At 48.8% G+C, this 19763-nt stretch overlaps 1 protein-coding gene across 1 annotated transcript in view; it reads left to right on the top strand.

The window, feature by feature from the left end:
• nopchap1 (NOP protein chaperone 1) overlaps positions 1-9207 on the top strand; it is an 11820-nt gene extending 2613 nt beyond the window's left edge. Inside the window, exons 2-4 of the mRNA XM_078235155.1 lie at positions 2117-2200; positions 3049-3185; positions 3389-9207. Of these exons, the coding sequence (XP_078091281.1) occupies positions 2117-2200; positions 3049-3185; positions 3389-3577 (410 nt within the window). The 3' untranslated portion in view covers positions 3578-9207. The remainder of the gene's footprint in view (positions 1-2116; positions 2201-3048; positions 3186-3388) is intronic.
• Positions 9208-19763: the final 10556 nt, after the last annotated feature.

The raw sequence follows: 19763 nt of genomic DNA, 5'->3' as shown, positions 1-19763 counted from the left end.
CCGCTCTCCCCCCCCCGCTCTCCCCCCCCCCCGCTCTCCCCCCCCCCCCGCTCTCCCCCCCCCCGCTCTCCCCCCCCCCCCCGCTCTCCCCCCCCCGCTCTCCACCCCCCCGCTCTCCACCCCCCCGCTCTCCACCCCCCCGCTCTCCCCCCGCTCTCTCCCCCCCCCCGCTCTCTCCCCCCCCCCGCTCTCCCCCCCCCCCCCGCTCTCCCCCCCCCCGCTCTCTCCCCCCCCCCCCGCTCTCTCCCCCCCCCGCTCTCTCCCCCCCCCCCCCCCCCCCGCTCTCTCCCCCCCCGCTCTCTCCCCCCCCCCGCTCTCTCCCCCCCCCGCTCTCTCCCCCCCCCCCGCTCTCTCCCCCCCGCTCTCTCCCCCCCCCGCTCTCTCCCCCCCCCCCCCGCTCTCTCCCCCCCCCCGCTCTCCCCCCCCCCCCCCGCTCTCCCCCCCCCCCGCTCTCCCCCCCCCCGCTCTCTCCCCCCCCCCCCCCCGCTCCCCCCCCCGCCCCGCTCTCTCCCCCCCCTGCTCTCTCCCCCCCCCCCCCCCCCCCCCCCCCCCCCGCCCCCCCCCCCCCCCGGCTCTCCCCCGCTCCCCCCCGCGCTCCCCCCCCCCCCCCCCCCCCGGCTCTCTCTCTCTCCTCTCCTCTCCCCCCCCCCGCTCTCCCCCCCCCTATCTCCCCCCCGCCTCTCTCCCCCCGCCTCTCTCCCCCGCCTCTCTCCCCCCGCCTCTCTCCCCCGCCTCTCTCCCCCCGCCTCTCTCCCCCCCCTCTCTCCCCCCCTCTCCCCCCCTCTCCCCCCCCTCTGTCCCCCCCTCTGTCCCCCCCTCTGTCCCCCCCCCTCTCCCCCCCCGCTCCCCGCTCTCCCCCCCCCGTTCTCTCCCCCCCCGTTCTCTCCCCCCCCGTTCTCTCCCCCCCGTTCTCTCCCCCCCGTTCTCTCCCCCCCCGTTCTCTCCCCCCCGTTCTCTCCCCCCCGTTCTCTCCCCCCCCGTTCTCCCGCTCTCCCCCCCCCGTTCTCCCCGCTCTCCCCCCCCCGCTCTCCCCCCCCCGCTCTCCCCCCCCCGCTCTCCCCACCCCCCCGCTCTCCCCACCCCCCCGCTCTCCCCACCCCCCCGCTCTCCCCCCCCCCCCGCTCTCCCCCCCCCCCCGCTCTCCCCCCCCCCGCTCTCCCCCCCCCCGCTCTCCCCCCCCACGCTCTCCCCCCCCCCCGCTCTCCCCCCCTGCTCTCCCCCCCCCTCCCCCGCTCTCCCCTCCCCGCTCTCCCCTCCCCGCTCTCCCCTCCCCGCTCTCCCCCCCCCGCTCTCCCCCCCCGCTCTCCCCCCCCGCTCTCCCCCCCCCGCTCTCCCCCCCGCTCTCCCCCCCCGCTCTCCACCCCCCCGCTCTCCACCCCCCCGCTCTCCACCCCCCCGCTCTCCACCCCCCCGCTCTCCACCCCCCCGCTCTCCACCCCCCCGCTCTCCACCCCCCCGCTCTCCACCCCCCCGCTCTCCACCCCCCCGCTCTCCACCCCCCCGCTCTCCCCCCCCCGCTCTCCCCCCCCCGCTCTCTCCCCCCCCCGCTCTCTCCCCCCCCCCCGCTCTCTCCCCCCCCCCCCGCTCTCTCCCCCCCCCCGCTCTCTCCCCCCCCCCGCTCTCTCCCCCCCCCCGCTCTCTCCCCCCCCCCCGCTCTCTCCCCCCCCCCCGCTCTCTCCCCCCCCCCCGCTCTCTCCCCCCCCCCGCTCTCCCCCCCCCCGCTCTCTCCCCCCCCCCCGCTCTCTCCCCCCCCCCGCTCTCTCCCCCCCCCGCTCTCTCCCCCCCCCCCCGCTCTCTCCCCCCCCCGCTCTCTCCCCCCCCCGCTCTCTCCCCCCCCCCCCGCTCTCTCCCCCCCCCCCCCCCCCCCGCCCCGCTCCCCCCCGCTCTCCCCCCCCCCCCCGCTCCCCCCCCCCCCCCCCCCCCCCCCGCTCTCTCCCCCGCCTCTCCCCCCCCCCCCCCCCGCTCTCTCCCCCCCCCCCCCCCGGCTCTCCCCCCGCTCCCCCCCCCCCCCCCCGGCTCTCTCTCTCCTCTCCTCCCCCCCCCCCCCCCCCCCCCCCCCGCTCTCCCCAGTTATTTGTGTGTGTTCGTGTTTAATCCCGGATATTTGTTTCCATAGGGATTAACCGGCAGCTTCTGATCAGTGCGGGAAACAGCAGGAAGTCTGTGCCACCCCAGATTGGGAAGGTGCCGAGAAGCAGCGGTGAGTTCCTCACTACCTGAGAAGGGAAACATTAACATTCTCATCACGTTTCCTCACACAATCAGCTGATTTCGTCTGTGTGTTTTTAATCTTAAACTGATTTGGTTAAGAATCAGAATGTTGTCTGAATGATAGACTAGATTGTTAATCTGATTGAATTGGACTGTTCCTGCTGTGGGGGCACAGTGGTGCTCAGAGTCCCACTGTGGGGCCTTCGGGTTCCCCCGCCGCCTTTCCTGCACATGATCCAGTTCCACTTCAGCTTGTAAGTTCATGAGATATAGGAGCAGAATTTGGCCATTCGGCCCATCAAGTCCGCTCCGCCATTCCATCATGGCTGATATGTTCCTCATCCCCATTTTCCTGCCTTCTCCCCATAACTCTTCAACCCATTACCAATTCAAAATCTAACTCCTTAATTTTACTCACTGTCGCAACATCCACCGCACTTTGGGATAGCGAATTCCAAAGATTTACAACCCTTTAGGAGAAGTCGTTTCTCCTCAACTCTGTTTTAAATTTGCTACCCCTTATCCTAAGACTATGACCTCTCCCTAGAATGCCCCACAAGTGGAAGCGTCCGCTCCATGTCTATTTATCCACAACTTTTATCATCTTGAGTACCTTAATTTGATCTCCCCTCGTTTTTCTAAATTCCAGAGAATATATGCCTAAACTGTTCAATCTCTTCATATGACAAGCTCAGTAGGGCCAACGCCATCTGGGAATGGGCGCTAATTCTCACCACCTTATTACCATCACCTACAGCACCATTTCAAACATTCATTTAATTACCTGCAGAATTGACATAAGAAAATTGAAATGTGCTTCTGTTGCTTTGCCTGCAGTGTTGGACAAACTGCAGAACTTCCTGCCACAGATAGCCAAAGCTAACGAGGAACTCAGGAGGCAAATGGAGACATCGGAGCCGGATCGGTTTGATATTGAGAATGTAGCGGATTGTCGAGGCAAGGTGATTGAAATGGTAAGTAAGAAGCGCAGCTGGATGGACTATGCTGGGCGTGGGAACATCATTTGTTAATATTCAGGACTCACACCGCACTATCAAAAACCTGTTCGACCCTGGACCCCCCCCCCCATCCTTTCCAGCCTCATGGATACCACCCTGTATGGTGAAATCTGTGGGAATTGTTACTGTTCCTGATGCTTCTGATTGTACTGTTTCAGAATGTGTCTCTCTTTGAATTGAATGGTTCTGATGAAAGTGGAGAGGAAGAGTTAACATCTGAAGATGAGAATTCTCAGTCTGAGAGTGAATTATTTGGGGAAGTAACAGAAGCAAATCTCAAGCTACACAGAAGCCAGCGACACAGGAAAAATCAAATAGAAGTTCTGTCGAGTGAAGGCACTGAGTAAGTGCCCCAAGGGACTGCAATCTGGACATTTATTTCCTGTTGTTTGAAAGGGCTACATTACACTGAATAGTGTCGGCATCGGATTGGATTATTCAGCATCCTTGCACCAAACTAACCAATTAGCAGCCATATTGCCCCAGAACTACTGGACCAATTATTTTGCAAAGGAATCCCCTTCTATTCCAGCAAAGCAGTGTCTCATGTCGATTGTCAGTGTGTACACTTTCAAAATGCAAATAAAACAGCTTACCTCTAGACACAGCAAGCACACCACGACATTACGGAGCAGTGGATTTCTGCTTTTCTCTGACTATTCCTGATGAAAATGCTTTCACCAAATGTCCTGCAATTGGAGTGACAGAAAGAACTTCTCATGCAACCAAACTTTGATTCCGTGTTAGTTCAATAATAACCTGGTAATAGGTAGACTTCATTCACTGCAACCCAATTGAGAGAGCTTGATAGCTTCATGATTTTAGAAAGTGTTGTTAAAAAGTGTACTTATTTGATGAAATGTTGACAAAAATGACATTAAAATGATAAGCAGCTCCAGTGTTGGGAGGGTATGGCCAGTGGAGTATCCCAACAAACAAATCCCGTCTCTTCAGGGCCTGTCACCTGTGCTATCTTGCCTAGTCTAGCAGTCTGATACATTTCTTTATGTTCGGAGCTGATGGATAATTCCTATGGTTCACATAAGTTGTATTTTATATTTTAAAAAGTCCTCTAATTATAAACATTCTTACTGCTCAATATCAAATCAAAAGGCTAATCAAGGCATCTTTACCTGTCACTCGGATTACTGCTGCATTATTGCTGTGTACATACATTGCTTTGTTGGTGGGTGTTATATCGTGGCACTTCAGGAGAATCAAGACACTTCAGGCTTTGTTAGGAAAGAATAGGTATTTATTGATTAAAAACTAGGTACAGTGGTTTGCAGCCCTAGGCTGCCTTGGAGCAGGAGCCCCCACCTGCTTACATACTACTTATAAGGCTTCCAAATGTATTCTGTCCAAGAGAGGGGTGATCTCAGTCTTAGTTCCCATTGGCCCCTCAAGCCAGGTGACCTCCTTCTGCGATATCTTAAAGAGACAGACACCACAATCACCAAATCCCTCCCCCTTTAGCATTTTCATCTAAACTTCAAAATCGATTTACTCAAACCCACATTAAACACACAAGTTACGAAAATAGAAAACGTTAGAAAACCTCAGCAGGTCTGACAGCATCTGTGGAGAGAGAATAGATGTGGAGATGCTGGCGTTGGACTGGGGTGAACACAGTAAGAGTTTTAACAACACCAGGTTAAAGTCCAACAGGTTTATTTGGTATGCTAAAGGGGGAGGGATTTCCACTCCATCTGGTGGAGGGGCAGCGCTCCGAAAGCTAATGGTATTTGCTACCAAATAAACCTGAGAGAGAATAGAGCCAATGTTTTGAGTCTGGGTGACCCCTCGTCAGAGCTGAAGACAAGGAAAAAATAGAAAAAAGAGTTTGATCCGGACAAGTATGAGATAATGCATTTTGGAAGGTCCAATGCATGTCGGAATTACACAGTAAATGGTAAAATCCTTAGAAGTATTGACCAGCAGAGAGATCTGGGTGTACATGTCCACTGATCACTGAAGGTGGCAACGCAGGTGGGGAAGGCAGTCAAGAAGGCATACAGCATGCTTGCCTTCACCAGTCAGCATTGAGTATAAAAATTGGCAGGTCATGCTGCAGCTGTACAGAACTTAGGCCTCATTTAGAATATTGTGTACAATTCTGGTCACACACAGGGTACAGAAGAGGTTTACCAGCATGTTGCCTGGTCTGGAGGGTATTAGCTTTGAGGAGGGAAACCGAGTTTAGCGGGAGATGAGATGCTGTTCCTCCAGTTTGCATTGAGGTTCACTAGAACATTGCAAAAGGTCAAGGCCGAGGACTGACAGGAGAGCAGGGCTGTGTGTTGAAGTGGCAGGCGACAGGAAGGTCTGGCTCCTGCTTGCGGACAGAATTAAGGTGTTCAGCAAAGTGGTCACCCAGTCTGCGTTTGGTCTCTCCGATGTTGAGTAGATGGCATTGGGAGTAGCAAATGCAATAGGCCAGGCATTTCACTCTGAGACCTGCAGTTCTCCCACCCATCACAAACTGATAGTATCCTTACATGAGATTTCTTTGACTCTTCTCGAGTTCCATGCTATGACCTCTGTTGCTGAGTTGGGCTTCTGCTTTTTCTCTCAACCCTTTTGATCCTTTATTCACATCTTCCTGCTCTAACGCCAGTTTCTTCACTGCTTGCTGCTAAATGTTGTGCTGTTTATTACTGCCCCTAATAGATCTTCTAGCTACTTCCCCCTTTTTCATAGTGCGAGTTATTTTCTTCCTAGCTTTGATGTAGCTGGGCCACTTCTCATTTAATTAGGGTCACAAGCTTTTGCCTCTTTTCTATTTGCTGTAGGTTGCGGTCAAGTTTATCCGACTCTTTTCACTTCAACAACATGGAGGTGTCATAGAATCACAGTGCAAAAAGAGGCCATTTGACCCATCGAGCCTGCGCCAACTCCCTTACAGATAAACTTACCCAGGCCCTATCCCTGTACCCTGCACATCTTTCATGGCCAATCCCCCTAACCTACACATCTTGGGACACTAAGGGGCAATTTAGTAAGGTCAATCCACCTAACTGACAATCTTTGGACTGTGGGAGGAAACTGGAGCGTCCGGAGGAAATCCATGTAAACACGGGGAGAATGTACAAATTCCACACAGTCACCCGAGGCCGGAATTGAACCCGTGTCCCTGGTGTTGTGAAGCAGCAGTGTTCACCACTGTACCACCTGCGTCCTCTGCCTTCAGGGGTCTGTCAATACCTCCCCTCACCCTCAGGGGTCTTGCTTTCCTCTGCTGATCTTGGCGTTACTTACAGGAGTAAGTATATGTTCGAGTATTTGTGATATATATAAATGATTTGGAAGAAGGTGTAACTGGTGTAATCAGCAAGTTTGCGGATGACACGAAGATGGCTGGACTTGCGGATAGCGAAGAGCATTGTCGGGCAATACAGCAGGATATAGATAGGCTGGAAAATTGGGCGGAGAGGTGGCAGATGGAGTTTAATCCGGATAAATGCGAAGTGATGCATTTTGGAAGAAATAATGTAGGGAGGAGTTATACAATAAATGGCAGAGTCATCAGGAGTATAGAAACACAGAGGGACCTAGGTGTGCAAGTCCACAAATCCTTGAAGGTGGCAACACAGGTGGAGAAGGTGATGAAGAAGGCATATGGTATGCTTGCCTTTATAGGACAGGGTATAGAGTATAAAAGCTGGAGTCTGATGATGCAGCTGTATAGAACGCTGGTTAGGCCATATTTGGAGTACTGCGTCCAGTTCTGGTCGCCGCACTACCAGAAGGACGTGGAGGCGTTAGAGAGAGTGCAGAGAAGGTTTACCAGGATGTTGCCTGGTATGGAGGGTCTTAGCTATGAGGAGAGATTGGGTAAACTGGGGTTGTTCTCCCTGGAAAGACGGAGAATATGGGGAGATCTAATAGAGGTGTACAGGATTATGAAGGGGATAGATAGGGTGAACGGTGGGAAGCTTTTTCCCAGATCAGATGTGACGTTCACGAGGGGTCACGGGCTCAAGGTGAGAGGGGCGAAGTATAACTCAGATATTAGAGGGATGTTTTTTACACAGAGGGTGGTGGGGGCCTGGAATGCGCTGCCAAGTAGGGTGGTGGAGGCAGGCACGCTGACATCGTTTAAGACTTACCTGGATAGTCACATGAGCAGCCTGGGAATGGAGGGATACAAACGATTGGTCTAGTTGGACCAAGGAGCGGCACAGGCTTGGAGGGCCGAAGGGCCTGTTTCCTGTGCTGTACTGTTCTTTGTTTTTGTTCTTTGAGTGTGAACCCTTTCTATATGGGGTCTTCTCTGATTTTCATGCCTCTTGTTCCTTCTGGTTATTGAATTAAATGCTGTGCAACTTAAAATGCATTATTGCTTTAAGACTATCAACTGCTGCAACTGCTGTTTTTCTGTCCTTTTGCACTGTTGGAGTTTTGGTGGAAATTGCAGCTCCTTTTGGATCCTTTTTAAAAACTGTTTAACTTCTAACTTTAGCTGGTGGAAGTCTTCTGAATTAATTCCTACAGTTTTCTTATTTCTTTTGGCTGGCTGGAGAGTCAGTTTTTCTTTCCTTCTCCAGGTGCCATTCTTTTTGTTAACTTCACATAGTTGCTGCACTCTGATTAAGACCACACCTTTTGTTTAAAAAAAACTAACTTTTTTCCTTTCCTTTTTTAAGAGGGCAGAGCCTTTGTCTCTTTAAAATGTCCAGACTTTGCTGCCTGCAGTCCCTCAGTGCAGGGATCGCTATCGGACCCGTTACAGGCTGCTGCCTCAGCCCCAGGAGCCAGAGTTTGATTCCCAGCTTGGGTCACTGTGCGGAGTCTGCACGTTCTCCCCGTGTCTGCGTGGGTTTCCTTCGGGTGCTCCGGTTTCTCGCTCAGTGTACTCAAACAGATGCTGGAGTGTGGCGACTAGGAGATTTTCACAGTAATTTCATTGCAGTGTTAATGTAAGCCTACTTGTGACACTAATAAATAAACTTTAAAAAGAACAGGCTGAGCTCGGATCAGGAGCTGAGAGTCTCAACCTCTTTATTTCTCCAAGTTTCGGGCAGAGGTCGTGCTGCTCCTCGGGGAATCTTTTCCTTTCAGCATCTGAGCTGCTTTAACTGTACTGAATCTCTGCCCCCTCATTTGTGTTTTTAAATCTGCACCACAGTGGGTATGTCTTTTTACTTTTAAAGTTACCATCACTGAATCCCTCCCCCACCCCCACTATCAATATCCTGGGGGTTACCATCGCTGAATTCCCGCTCCCCTCCCTTCCCCTCCCCACTATCAACATCCTGGGGGTTACCAGAAACTGAAATGGACCCAAGCCATTTCTATACTGTGGCTGGTCAGAGGCTGGGGAAAGGAACCTGTTTTATCACTGATTCCACATTGAAACTGAGAGGCAAAGCCCAAAAATATTTTCTTACTAAAAGGGTCTGAAACTGGCTGCAGAACATTTCTCTGACATCCGCTCATGCAGTACGATTCTGAGATCGTCAATCATAGATTAATTCATGTCATAGATGTAAGGCTTTTACTAAAAGAGACATCACAAACCTTTTCCTTGGGTGTAAGCTCCATGTTTTATTTGCCTTACAGTCACTGATTAAATACTGCAATAAATGGGCCCTTCAATTTTGCTTTTAATTTTTAAAAAAATACGTAAGTGAGAAACAGACATAGCCCTCCTGGACTATATCAATTTGGGTTGCATTTAGTTTAAACTTCCTTCTTGCCTTGTTCTTCATGTTGCTCGTACATCCTTGCATATATATAAATATAATATAAATAAATGAATATACCAGCAGTCTTCTCATTCTGATCTCTTCAGCATTTCCCATTTTAATCACTTCACCATCAGCCATCTGGGCTCGAAGCTCTGGAATTCCCAACCATTCCCAATCCCTTTAAGGAGTTTAATTAAATCAGGACAAAGGACATTCCAGAACATAACTCACGGAATAAAAATATTTCTCATTGTTCCTGCAGTTGTCAGTGTTGTGTCCAAGTTACTGATTGGAAATCTTATTACTCATTTAGTCTTCTAAAACAAAACCTTTTCTTGGGTGGATGGAGCTATTACAAGGGGGCATAACTATAGGGTTCGTGGTGGGAAATACAGGAAGGATATCAGAGGTAGGTTCTTTACGCAGAGAGTGGTTGGGGTGTGGAATGGACTGCCTGCAGTGATAGTGGAGTCAGACACTTTAGGAACATTTAAGCGGTTATTGGATAGGCACATGGGGCACACCAGGATGATAGGGAGTGGGATAGCTTGATCTTGGTTTCAGATAAAGCTCGGCACAACATTGTGGGCCGAAGGGCCTGTTCTGTGCTGTACTGTTCTATGTTCTATGTCTCCTTAATCTTCTCAAAGAAAACCAGCTTCTCCGGTCTCTACATGTAATTGATGCTTCTCTTTTCCAACACAACAACATACATTTAATAAAATGTCCCAAGGTACTACACCGTAGTATTATAAAACAAACATGACACTGAGTCACAATCGGGAGTTATTCGTGGATATCACTGAAAACTTGGTCAAAAAGGCAAGGAGAGGTGAGGTAGAGGTGGAAAGATTTAGGGAGTTAATTCCAGAGCTCACAATCTAGGCAGCTGAAGACAAGATCAGCAATACTGGAGCAATTAAAACAGGATCTTCAAGGAGCTAGAAATGGACCAGTGCAGATGTTTGGGAGGGTTGTGAAGCTGAAAGGGATGATCAGTTTTTGTTTGCTATAGCTCACCCCTTTTGCTTCTGAAGTCCCCTCTTCTATTCCAGAAACCTCATAACAAACATGTTTTAGAAAAAAAATGATTATACAGTTAAACATATAGTTAATGTGTTTGAGTTAGTGTGAAATTTGTTGCTGATACTGAGGGGCTTCTGTCATATCGTAAAAATCAGCAGCAAGTACACACAAAGCAAGACCAAGGGGAGAGACAGTTTTACTGTACTGAAAGGGGCCCTTCGGTTCATCGTGTCTGAACCAGCCAGCCATCAAGCACCTATCTATTTGACAAGGTGCCTCACAGGAGGCTGCTAAACAAGCTAAGAGGCAAGGTACTGGCATTGATAGAAGATTGCCTGACAGAAAGCAGAGAGGGGATAAAGGGGTCCTTTTGAGGATGGCAACCGGTGACAAGTGGTATTCCACAGGGGTCAGTGTTGGGACCACAACTTTTCACAATATACATTATCTGAAAGATGGAACTGCAGGCACTGTTGCTAAATTCGCAGATGATACAAAGATATGTAGAGGGACAGGTAGTGTTGAGGAAGTGGAGAAGTGTGGAAGTTAAAATGTTCAGATTAAATATTTCGTGCCTTCTCTAACAGCTCTGTTACAGCTAGTGAGAATGTTATCAGTTGCAGACCATCGAGGGAGTCTGTCTGCTATATCTGGCTAATCTTCACTTGCATAGGCCTCATAACATTCTGCTTTTTGACCTTCACCAGAGGGTGAGCAAGACCGGATTTTTCCATAATAAATACCAATGGCAAAATATTCTATGCAAATGAAGGATTAGCAGAAGTCAATTTTTCATCGAATGTGAAAGGGTGAAAAACCAGGATTTAATTAACAAATATGTCTGTCAATGAAGGATGTGAAAAACCACTTGTTCCTGATTAGCTGTAATTGACTACAATTGCTAAGTTGTTTTTCTGTAATATCAGAACGACTCCAGTCATTTCGATGGCAAGGAGGGGAGTCCTCCTTGTGTACAAGGCCTTGCGTGGTGTCCAGCGCGGTTTGTACAAGAGTTGACTAAGAGTGCTTAAGGTTGCTGGTACCCAGGATCTCTGACAGTTTTTGGAGGTCCCACCGAGATTGCAAACCCCCTGGTGCCTCGCTGACCAAAGGCTTGGAGACCGCGGCTGCCTGGTTTTGGGCATCAAACCATCTTGATCGGGGAAACCCACAAATTGTGTCTAAACACTACCGAGGTAAGCATTGGAGGTTTAAGTCCCCCGGGGTGCAGCATAAGGGTTGGGGGTTGGACCCGCCTGTATAGGTACGGTTTTACCAGGGTTTGAGTCCCCGTGAGTGCTTATCTTGATTATCGCCGTCCCGATTTGATTGATCACCTAATTCAAATTGATTCAGATTTTTCTGCTTTTTGCTGCTATACCCTGTTCTGCCACATGATGGTGACCTGGATCAGATGATTTCGCTCTGCTAGAATCCCCCCTTAGCCTGTTTTTCTTTGTTTGGCGGTCTCTGTGTGTACCTGTGCCCCACGCCAGCCGGCAGGATAGAACAGATCCCCTCTTTGATCATGGGAAATTCATTCAGGAAGGCACATGAGCCTCCTCCCTTATTCCTTTAGGGTTTTTCTTAGGTTGATTTTGTTATAGTCTGGACTCTAAACGTACGTTGGCACGGTACAGGAACCTGATAAGGATGTATTATGGAGATAAGTTTCACTCGATGTTCATGAATTGTTTGAGTATATCTCAAAACGCTGAAATGTCAGCGTTTGTAAATACTCTTGGGGTCGCATCCTGATCTGAAGAAAATGCTTACATTGACTTGTGTTGGGTGGGAGGGAAGACAGAACCGACCCAAGCTTGTAAGAGCCCTCCAGCACTGTGAATCCCAGCTCCAATACCAGAAGCCAAAATCGAGAAGTAAAGTTACAGATAATGTATAATACGCCGGCCAGTTGGGGCAGAGGCGGAGAGGACGTGGGCTGGGATAAGGCATTCGGCTGGCTGAGGCAGCGACTCAAGTGCCTGGTTCACCTGCGGTCTCCAGGGACACTGGTCCCGGAACTAAGTTCTGTTTGTGAACAGAATTCCCACTCACCTGAAGAAGGGGCTCAGAGCCTCGAAAGCTTGTGTGGCTTTTGCTACCAAATAAACCTGTTGGACTTTAACCTGGTGTTGTTAAACTTCTTACTGTGTTTACCCCAGTCCAACGCCGGCATCTCCACACCCGGAACTGTATCCAGAGACAACAGACACAGAGACCTTCAGCCATGCCACCCGCCACCGCCTGCATCCCCAACAATTCCCTATCTCATGCACTGCCATTTAATTTAGCCATAAATGTCAATATATGTGACTGCTGCTTGAAATATTGTAGAATTTACTTGTATAATTATCCTATGCAATGTTATTCCTGTGATACGATTCTTTTTTTTTGTTTGATTTTCTTGACCTTGTGAAGCTTCAGTTTTGCTGTGTCATTTCAATTTAACTTAATGCTCAGTTTTGATTTTACCGAAGTCAATGACAGGTTCTCGGGCATCCCTTAGTGCATGTGTATTTATTGATCCTTTCCGAATTCTTTGAATGATAAACTATATCTACAATTTTTAACTGTCGGGCTAACACAAGAGACAGTCCTGTTTTTTGTCAATCTGGATCCACCTTGGTGTTATCAATTCCAGGATTGTTTTGGAATGTAAGTTTCATTTGCCAGCGTCACTGCCAGCGAAGTTTGTCTTTATTTTCGCAACAGTAATTTTGTAGGGTTTATGAAATTGTAATTTAATACAGCTGCTAATTTACTTTGCTGATTACTTTAATTCTTGCATTTGATGTATGCAATTTTATCTTGCTCGTGTTTCATGTGTGAACAAATGTTTATAACTGTTGTTACAGAAAAGACCATGCTCTCTCGATTACAGTAAAAAGTCTGCAATCATTTGCGGGAGGGATTTTGTGATACGATTCATCGATTGCAATTTTCACTTGCCTAGCATTTTGAGGGTTGTATTTAAGATCTGATCAACTGCCTACCATGTAAGTAGCACAGCAGTTAGTTAGCCCTGCTGCCTCACAGCTCCAGGGACCCGTGTTCGATTCCTGGCTTGGGACACTGTGTGGAGTTTGCACATTCTCCCCATGTCTACGTGGGTTTCTTCCCACAGTCCAAATATGTGCGGGTTAGGTTGATTGGCCATGCTAAATTGCGCCTGAGTGTCCCAGGATGTGTGGGTTAGAGGGATTCACAGGTTAAACGTGTGGGGTTGTGGGGATAGGGCCTGGGGTGGGATTGTTGTCGGTGCAGACTTGATGGGCCAAATGGCCTCCTTCTGCATTGTAGGGTTTCTATGATTCTAACCCTTTACACTAGTGCCAACCCTGCTGGGACCCCACTATGCTCACTGTTCTCTTTAGCATAGAATTTAATATTTGTGACGACATACATATTCGTCACTGGAACTGGTGATAGGAAGGTTTAAATTCAATTCTGACCTTATTGTAAATATCACCTTCTGTGATAATCGTAAACTATCACTTCTTAACACTGATCTATATGAATGTTAAACTCATTTACTACTGCAGTTTGGCATCACTGTGATCGTGTAAGGTATGAATCTTTCAGGAGGAATCTTAAATTTATGCTTTTATCGATTATAAAATGTAAAAAAAAGGAGTTCCTACATCACAACAGGAGAAGCACTTCATTAGCTATAAAGTAGTTTGAGGCATCCTGAAGCGAGAAAAGGTATGATATTAGATCTTTCTTTTCACTCAATGTCCAAAACCGACGACACATGGCTGGTTGAAAACACAATCAAAATGGGCAATAATCGGATAAGGTAAACAATCTTATCCAGTAATTTATTCATTTTGTTGGGGTTGGGGGTTGCTCAATAATTCAGACTGTATAGGAATCATAACTGTTTTCTAATCTGGTGGACATGAATAATAAACACAATGAAATAACACGAGGAACTCGAGACAAATGTGATAACATGAAAAGTACAAATATTTTGGACAGTCTTTTTTTTCCCTTCTAATGCTCAATATTGAAAGATTGGGAACAATTTGACTTTTGTCATTTGCCTAAAATGAGTGATTTTGGATTTGCTGCTCATTTTACATCCCTCTCAGAATGTCAGGAGAGAGGTTTAACTGGTGGTGAACTGTGATCACCCATTTTACACTATCACCATAAATTAATTCAATTGAGTCTTGGGATTTATTCGGGTACTTTGCCATAGTCATGTTGCTACTGAAATTATAGATAATGCCAAATTATGTCACATAGCAAGTAGATTGAATTATATCTTTTTAAGTATTAAAATAAGCTATTTCCATTAGCATACTAAGGGTTAACCCTAATTGCCAACCTTCTGGTAGAAGCGGCTGAGAGACTTCACTGGTGCATTCTGGGAGAAGTCGGACCAGCAACATTTACCAAGAAGTGGGAAGCGGAAGATCTGGTGTCCTCTTTTTAGGTCAAACCAAACCAAGTAAACAAACTCAGATTAAATCAGGACAAAGTAAAAGGGGCAGCTCCCCAAAAAGGAGGGGGAACAGCCCGAACAGAAATCAAAGTACAAAGGAAACTTAAAAACATCAAATTAAAGATCTGGTGTCAAGGAGCGGTAAACCCGAAACACTACATTAGTGTTTCCCTCCCTCCTCCTCTAACCAAAAAAAAGGCCACTGTGAGAAGGTAAAAGTGAAGGTAAGAGTTTTATAAATTTTCTCAAATAATTTAGTTGGTGCTCGAAATGTCGGTCAGTGGGGTTAAGTGCCGCATGTGTGAGATGTGGGAGATCCGTGACGCTTCCAGTGTCTCGGGCGACTATGTCTGCAGGAAGTGCACCCAATTGCAGCTCCTTACAGACCGCATGGATAGGTTGGAGCAGCAGTTGGATGCACTTAGGAGCATGAAGGTGGCGGAAAGCGTCATAGATAGGAGCTTTAGAGACATGGTCACACTGAAGGTGCAGGCAGATAGATGGGTGACCGCCAGAAGGGGCAGACAGTCAGTGCAGGAATCCCCTGTGGTCGTTCTTCTCTCTAACAAGTATACCATTTTGGATACTGTTGGGGGAGATGGCCTATCAGGGGATAACAGCAGCAGCAGTCAGAGCAGTGGTACCACGGCTGGCTCTGTTGTTAAGCAGGGAGGGACAAAGAGCACTAGAGCAATAATTATAGGGGACTTGATAGTTAGGGGTGCAGATAGGTGCTTCTGTGGACGTGAAAGAGACTCCAGGATGGTCTGTTGCCTCCCTGGTGCCAGGGTCCAGGATGTCTCTGAACGGGCAGAAAGCATTCTGAAGGGAGAGGGTGAACAGCCAGAGGTCGTGGTACATATTGGTACTAACGATATAGGCAGGAAGAATGATGAGGTCCTGCAGCAGCAGTTTAGGGAGTTAGGTAGAAAGTTAAAAAGTAGGACCTCTACGGTTGTAATCTCAGGATTGTGCCACGTGCTAGTGAGGCTAGGAATAGGCAGATAGTGCAGCTCAACACGTGGCTAAACAGCTGGTGTAGGAGGGAGGGTTTCAGATATAGAACATAGAACATTACAGCGCAGTACAGGCCCTTCGGCCCTCGATGTTGCGCTGACCAGTGGAACCAATCTAAAGCCCCTCTAATCTACACTATTCCAATATCATCCATATGTTTATCCAATAACCATTTGAATACTTTTAATGTTGACGAGTCCACTACTGCTGCAGGCAGGGCATTCCACGCCCTTACTACTCTCTGAGTAAAGAACCTACCTCTGACATCTGTCCTATATCTCTCACCCCTCAATTTAAAGCTATGTCCCCTCGTGTTAGCCATCACCATCCGAGGAAAAAGGCTCTCACTGTCCACCCTATCTAATCCTCTGATCATCTTGTATGCCTCTATTAAGTCACCTCTTAACCTTCTCTCTAACGAAAACAGCCTCAAGCTCCTCAGCCTTTCCTCATACGATTTTCCCACCATACCAGGCAACATCCTGGTAAATCTCCTCTGCACCCTTTCCAACACTTCCACATCTTTCCTATAATTCTATGATTCTTCTATGATTTTTCTATGATAATACGGCGACCAGAACTGTACGCAATACTCCAAGTGCGGCCGCACCAGAGTTTTGTACAGTTGCAGCATGACCTCCTGGCTCCGAAACTCAATCCCTCTACCAATAAAAGCTAACACACCGTACGCCTTCTTAACAACCCTATCAACCTGGGTGCCAACTTTCAGGGATCTATGCACATGGGCACCCAGATCCCTCTGTTCATCCACACTACCAAGTATCTTACCATTAGCCCAGTACTCTGTATTCCTGTTACTCCTTCCAAAGTGAATCACCTCACACTTTTCCGCATTAAACTCCATTTGCCACCTCTCAGCCCAGCTCTGCAGCTTATCTATGTCCCTCTGTAACCTGCCACTTCCCTCCGCACTGTCTACAACTCCACCGACTTTAGTGTCATCCGCAAATTTACTAATCCATCCTTCTATGCCCTCATCCAGGTCATTAATAAAAATGACAAACAGCAGAGGCCCCAAAACAGAGGGGTGTGGAGGGATATGGTCCAAGTGCAGGTCAGTGGGACTAGGCATAAAATGGTTCGGCACAGACAAGAAGGGCCAAAAGGCCTGTTTCTGAGCTGTAATTTTCTATGGTTCTATGGTTCTAACAGATCCTTGTGGTACACCACTAGTAACTGAACTCCAGGATGAATATTTCCCATCAACCACCACCTTCTGTTTTCTTACAGCTAGCCAATTCCTGATCCAAACCACTAAATCACCCTCAATCCCATGTGTCCGTATTTTCTGCAAAATCTTACCATGGGGAAACTTATCAAACGCTTTGCTGAAATCCATACACACCACATCAACCGCTTTACCCTCATCCACCTCTTTGGTCACTTTCTCAAAGAGCTCAATAAGGTTTGTGAGGCACGACGTACCTTTCACAAAACCGTGCTGACTATCCCTAATCAAATTATTCTTTTCTAGGTGATTATAAATCCTATCTCTTTTAATCCTTTCCAAAACCTTGCCCACAACAGAAGTAAGGCTCACCGGTCTATAATTACCAGGGTTGTCCCTACTCCACAGTGCGGCACGGTAGCACAGTGGTTAGCACTGCTGCTTCACAGCTCCAGGGTCCCGGGTTCGATTCCCGGCTCAGGTCACTGTCTGTGTGGAGTTTGCACATTCTCCTCGTGTCTGCGTGGGTTTCCTCCGGGTGCTCCGGTTTCCTCCCACAGTCCAAAGATGTGCGGGTTAGGTTGATTGGCCAGGTTAAGAATTGCCCCTTAGAGTCCTGAGATGCATAGGTTAGAGGGATTAGCGGGTAAAATATGTGGGGGTAGGGCCTGGGTGGGATTGTGGTCGGTGCAGACTCGATGGGCCGAATGGCCTCCTTCTGCACTGTAGGGTTTCTATGATTTCCCCTTCTTGAACAAGGGGACAACATTTGCTATCCTCCAGTCTTCTGGCACTGTTCCTGTAGACAATGATGACACAAAGATCAAAGCCAAAGGCTCTGCAATCTCCTCTCTAGCCTCCCAGAGAATCCTAGGATAAATCCCATCCGGCCCAGGGGACTTATCTATTTTTACCCTTTCCAGAATTGCTAACACCTCCTCCTTATGAACCTCAATCCCGTACAGTCCAACAGCCTGCATCTCAGTACTCCCCTCGACAACACTGTCCCTCTCCAGTGTGAATACCGACGAAAAATATTCATTTAGTTCCTCTCCTATCTCTTCAGACTTCACGCACAACTTCCCACTACTGTCCTTGACTGGCCCTAATCTTACCCTAGTCATTCTTTTACTCCTGACATACCTATAGAAAGCTTTAGGGTTTTCCTTGATCCTACCTGCCAAAGACTTCTCATGTCCCCTCCTGGCTCTTCTTAGCTCTTTCTTCAGGTCCTTCCTGGCTAACTTGTAACTCTCAAGCGCCCTAACTGAGCCTTCACGTCTCATCTGAACATAAGTCTCCTTCTTCCTCTTCACAAGAGATTCAACCTTCTTAGTAAACCACGGTTCCCTCGCTCGACCACTTCCTCCCTGCCTGACAGGTACATATTTATCAAGGACACGTAGTAGCTGTTCCTTGAACAAGTTCCACATTACAATTGTGCCCATCCCCTGCAGTTTCCTTCCCCAACCTATGCCACCTAAATCTCGCCTAATCGCATCATAATTTCCTTTCCCCCAGCTATAACACTTGCCCTGCGGCATATACCTATCCCTTTCCATTGCTAAGGTAAACGTAATCGAATTGTGGTCACTATCACCAAAGTGCTCACCTACCTCCAAATCTAACACCTGGCCTGGTTCATTACCCAGTACCAAATCCAATGTGGCCTCGCCTCTTGTTGGTCTATCTACATACTGTGTCAGGAAGCCTTCCTGCACACATTGGACAAAAACTGACCCCTCTAAAGTACTTGAACTATAGCTTTTCCAGTCAATATTTGTAAAGTTAAAGTCCCCCATAACAACTACCCTGTTACTTTCGCTCCTATCCAGAATCATCTTTGCAATCTTTTCCTCTACATCTCTGGAACTTTTCGGAGGTCTATAAAAAACTCCCAACAGGGTGACCCCTCCTTTCCTGTTTCTAACCTCAGCCCAAACTACCTCAGTAGACGAGTCCTCATCAAGTCCTTTCTGCCACCGTAATACTGTCCCTGACTAACAATGCCACACCTCCCCCTCTTTTACCACCTTCCCTGCACTTACTGAAACATCTAAACCCTGGAACTTGCAACAACCATTCCTGTCCATGCTCTATCCATGTCTCCGAGATGGCCACAACATTGAAATCCCAGGTACCAACCCATGCTGCAAGTTCACCCACCTTATTCCGGATGCTCCTGGCGTTGAAGTATACACACTTCAAACCGCCTTCCTGCCTGCCAGTACACTCCTGCGACCCTGAAACCTCATCCATGACCTCACTACTCTCAACCTCCTGTACACCGGAGCTACAATTCAGGTACCCACCCCCCTGCTGAATTAGCTTAAACCCTCACGAAGAGCATTAGCAAATTTCCCCCCCAAGATATTGGTACCCCTCTGGTTCAGGTGCAGACCATCCTGTTGGTAGAGGTCCCACCTACCCCAGAAAGAGCCCCAATTGTCCAGGTATCTGAAACCCTCCCTCCTGCACCATCCCTGTAACCACGTGTTCAGCTGCTCTCTCTCCCTATTCCTCTCCTCACTATCACGTGGCACGGGTAACAAACCAGAGATAACAACTTTGTTTGTTCGAGCCCTAAGCTTCCACCCTAACTCCCTGAATTTCTGCCTTAACATCCCCATCCCTTTTCCTACCTATGTCTTGGGTGCCTATGTGAACCACAACTTGGGGCTGGTCCCCCTCCCCCTTAAGGATTTCGAAAACACGATCCGAGACATCATGGACTCTGGCTCCTGGGAGGCACCACACCAACCGCGAGTCTCTCTCATTCCCGCAGAATCTCCTATCTGTCCCTTTAACTATGGAGTCCCCAATGACTAATCCTCTACTCCTCTCCCCCCTTCCCTTCTGAGCCACAAGGACAGACTCTGAGCCAGTGACCTGTACACCATGGCTAACCCCTGCTAAGTCCCCCCCCCCCAACAGCATCCAAAAGTGTACTATCCCCAATTTCTACTACATTTTTTGTTTCTCCCCCCACTTGAACGGCTCCCTGTACCTTGGTGCTGTGGTCAGTTTGCTCATCCTCCCTTTCCCTACCCTTCTGAGCTGCCGGGCCGGACTCTGCGCCGGAGGCACGGCCACTGTTGCTTCCCCCAGGTAGGCTGCTCCCCCCAACAGTACTTAAACAGGAGTACTTATTTTTAAGG

This window comes from Mustelus asterias, chromosome 19 (genome assembly GCF_964213995.1).
Source record: "Mustelus asterias chromosome 19, sMusAst1.hap1.1, whole genome shotgun sequence".
Lineage (NCBI taxonomy): Eukaryota > Metazoa > Chordata > Chondrichthyes > Carcharhiniformes > Triakidae > Mustelus > Mustelus asterias.
Note: the sequence above shows the minus strand (reverse complement) of the source record. Positions and strands in the feature narration are given on the sequence as shown.